At 61.8% G+C, this 3,328-nt stretch overlaps 1 protein-coding gene across 1 annotated transcript; it reads right to left on the minus strand.

Moving 5' to 3' along the window:
* Nucleotides 1-1,399: 1,399 nt before the first annotated feature.
* On the minus strand, nucleotides 1,400-2,442 carry LOC116423072 (olfactory receptor 10AC1-like). Its single transcript, XM_031964142.1, has one exon. The coding sequence runs from the start codon at nucleotides 2,398-2,400 to the stop codon at nucleotides 1,420-1,422; it is 981 nt and encodes a 326-aa protein (XP_031820002.1). The 5' UTR covers nucleotides 2,401-2,442; the 3' UTR covers nucleotides 1,400-1,419.
* Between the last annotated feature and the right edge of the window lie 886 nt (nucleotides 2,443-3,328).

Genomic DNA, 3,328 nt, shown 5'->3' on the forward strand with positions numbered 1-3,328 from the left:
GCTATAGTCCCCTAGCTAGTATTTTATTTAGGATTTTTGCAATGATATTTATTCGTGAAATTGCTCTCGTTTTATTTCTATTTTCACTCTTCCTGCTTTAGGTAACAGTACCCATCGTGTATTTCTAAAGTCATTTCAAAATCCAGTGCAGTTTTGATCTGTTTGCATCCAGTCCTAAACTCTATCCTGCTAAGAACTTTGGGGAATTACTCTGTTGTGTACCCAGTTTGTTAGCCATCTGCTAAATTTGATGAACATAGTGTCTGTCCATCCCCACATCTCATTTTGCACCTGGCTGCACCTGTTTAGACTAGACTCCCCTACCTGAATACCTTCTTCCTCTCCCTCCCTTCCCTTCCAGCTGCCTCTTGTGTGCTGTCTTTCCCATGAAACTGAGAGGTTCTGAAAAGCAGACTTTTTCATTTTAGTATTCCCATGTTTAACACAGGACCTAGCATGTAGTAGGTGCTTCATGAACAACTGACTGACAGATTTAAAATGTGAATTAGACCAGACTAGGAGATGCCTTTGAGTCTCTCCAAGTAGGTATCTCAGGAGCAGCTCATCCAGCCGGTAGTTATGGAAGCCCAATGTTCTCCCGGTGCAGTCCATGCTCCTGGGGAGAAAGATACATGCCCTGGACTACATGGTGGTGAGCTTCTGGCCATAAGCTCTCTCCACTCCAGTCCCCCTTCATTCAGCTTTTAAAGTGAACTTCACCTCCCTTCCTCCTGATCCCCAGGGACTTTCCCACCACTCCAGGATCATAGAATCCTCTGTAGCCCTTCTTAGCCTGCCTTCTTTCCCCTACCTTTTTACAGCCTCAGTCGGCTGTCAAAGTCCCAGGGTCCCTCTCCCAATGTCCCCCGTGCTCCAGCGACACTTGGCCTCCTAGCCCATGCCATACGAGCACTCAGACACGTTTTCTGGCCGTTCCCTCCGCCGGAAAGCTCTCCCCCTTCTCTGCCACAGTGTGTGATCACCCTGAATCTTCACTCTCCCCATGATCCGCTCTCCCTTGTCCACAGTGTTTGCCTCTTTGTAGTCTCTCTGGTTAGACAGGGCGCTCCTTGACGCTTTTCGGTAGCTAGTTACCGTGGCATCTGGCTCCGAGGAGGTGCTTAATAAATGCTTGTTTCTTTCCTTCCCTCCCCGTCTGCGCCTCCGCTCTCCATTTTGGCGGGGAGTTCCTTGGAAGCAGGGACTGACTTTGCCGGTTCTTTGTACTCCCAGCACTTAACACGGTTTCTGGCACATAGTAGAAGCGTAATGTGTCTCGGTGGCCGACCTCCCGATCGTGAGGTCCGAGCCTTCCTCTTGCATTGTTGGCCGGGCCTCCCTCCGAGCCGGCGGCCAGCGCCTTCCATCCCCTCAGGACAGGGGCTTCCGTTGAATCCTTTCCCCTGTCCCCGGCCCCCCTCAGCCCCGGCGGCTCAGGCCGGCAGTGCGTGGGGCGGCCAGCGCCCGGCGCAGGGCCCCCTGCATGTCCCGGTTGCGCAGGGTGTAGATGGCCGGGTAGAGGAGGGGAGTGAGGTAGATGTAAACCAGGGACACCAGCTTGTCCTGCTCCAGCGAGCGGCCCTCGAGCGGCCGCGCGTACATGGCCGTGGCGCAGCCGTAATGCAGCACGGCCACGGTCAGGTGCGAGGCCACGGTGCCCAGCGCCTTGCGGCGGCCCTCGGCCGCGGCCCCCGCGCCCAGGATGGTGGCCAGCACGCGCGCATAGGACAGCAGGATGAGGGCCAGCGGCAGCACCAGCAGCAGGAGGCAGGCGGCCAGCAGCGCGCGCTCCTGCAGCGCCTTGTCCCCGCAGGCCAGCTCCAGCAGCGCGGGCAGGTCGCAGAAGACGTGGTTGACCAGGTGGCCGCGGCAGAAGGGCAGCTGGAAGATGGCCACGGTCAGGGCCAGGGCCAGCGCGGCTCCGCCGGCGCAGCAGGCCGCCAGCAGGCGCCAGCACAGGGCGGGCGTCACCAACTGCGGGTAGCGCAGCGGGCGGCAGATGGCCAGGTAGCGGTCCAGGGCCATGGCGGCCAGCAGCAGGCACTCGGCGCCGCCCAGCGCCACGAAAAGGCCCATCTGGGCCGCGCAGGCGGCGGCCGGCACCGCGTGGCCCCCGGGGGGCAGCAGGAAGCCGGCCAGCGTGCGCGGAGTCAGCACCAGGGTGTAGGCCACCTCCACGGCGGACAGCGAGCCCAGGAAGAAGTACATGGGCGTGCGCAGCGCGCGGTCGGCGGCCGCCAGAGCCACGATCAGCAGGTTGCCGGCCAGCGTGGCGGCGTAGAGGGGCAGCCCCAGCGCGAAGAGCAGGGCCCGCAGCCCCCGCGGCCAGCCCGAGAAGCCCAGGATCACGAATTCGCGCGGCAGCCGGCCGGTCCAGTTGGCCTCAGGTCGCAGGCTCATGGCGGGGGCCCTGGGGGGGAATGGAGACAAGGGCTGGTCGGGGCTCGGGACCCGCGAGGAGCCGGCACCGGACCGGGGTGGGGTGGGGGGCGGGGGAGGCCGGAGCGGGTGGGGCTGCGGGGCTCTGGCTGGCGGGGATGGAGTCTGTCCTTGGACCACACACCTGGAACTTTGGAGTTGGAAGCGGCTTAGAGATCACTTAGAGATCACCTTTCTCCCTGCCGGGAGCCTCCCTACCCCCGATTTACACGAGCCAAACAGGTCTAGCTAGGGGCCGAACTCGCTCCGACTCCCAGGGAGCCGGCCAGAGCTCGATAAGGCCGCCTTGCCGGGGTAAAAGGGGACCAGCCGTCTGAATTCTCGTCTTTGCTTGCGGAGACAGACCCACGCTCGAGAGCCAGCTGTTTCGCGGCTCTGCCGAGTGCTGCCGGATCCCCAGTGGGAGAGTGGGGGCTCCCCAGCCGCCTCGAGCTCCCTGCGACATTGCCCACAAGTGGTCAGCCCCGCAGGCTCGGCTCGCGAGCCTCCCAGGGCGGGGAGCTCCCCATACCTTTAGGGGGGTGTTCCTGGCGGCTGTCGGAGCCCCATTCTCATCGCCCCCCCCCCCAGCTTCCTTTTCCTTTCCCACCCCCTCCAGCTTCGGGCTGGGAGCTTAGCGCACTCTGACCCGGGCCGCCCTGGTTACCTGTTCCCTCCTTCCCCGGAGCGGTCCCCCACGGGAGGAGGTGAGGGAGTTGGGACACTCGTTCTGCCCTCCCCGCGCCACACAGTAGCGACTCCTCGGGACGAGTATCAGTCCCTCTCCAGCACTATCCGAGACTGTGGTCGCAGTTGTCTGCGGGCCTTGGGGGAAGGAAGCTTAGGCTCCTACTATGGGCCAGGCACTGGGCTAATCCAGCCTCAGATATGAGAAAGTGGGCCAAATAAC

Source organism: Sarcophilus harrisii, chromosome 3 (genome assembly GCF_902635505.1).
Source record: "Sarcophilus harrisii chromosome 3, mSarHar1.11, whole genome shotgun sequence".
Classification (NCBI taxonomy): Eukaryota; Metazoa; Chordata; class Mammalia; order Dasyuromorphia; family Dasyuridae; genus Sarcophilus; species Sarcophilus harrisii.

Bases quoted from the DNA above. Each gene is read 5' to 3' on its own strand.
- LOC116423072 (XM_031964142.1), bottom strand. From the start codon at position 2,400: ATGAGCCTGCGACCTGAGGCCAACTGGACCGGCCGGCTGCCGCGCGAA.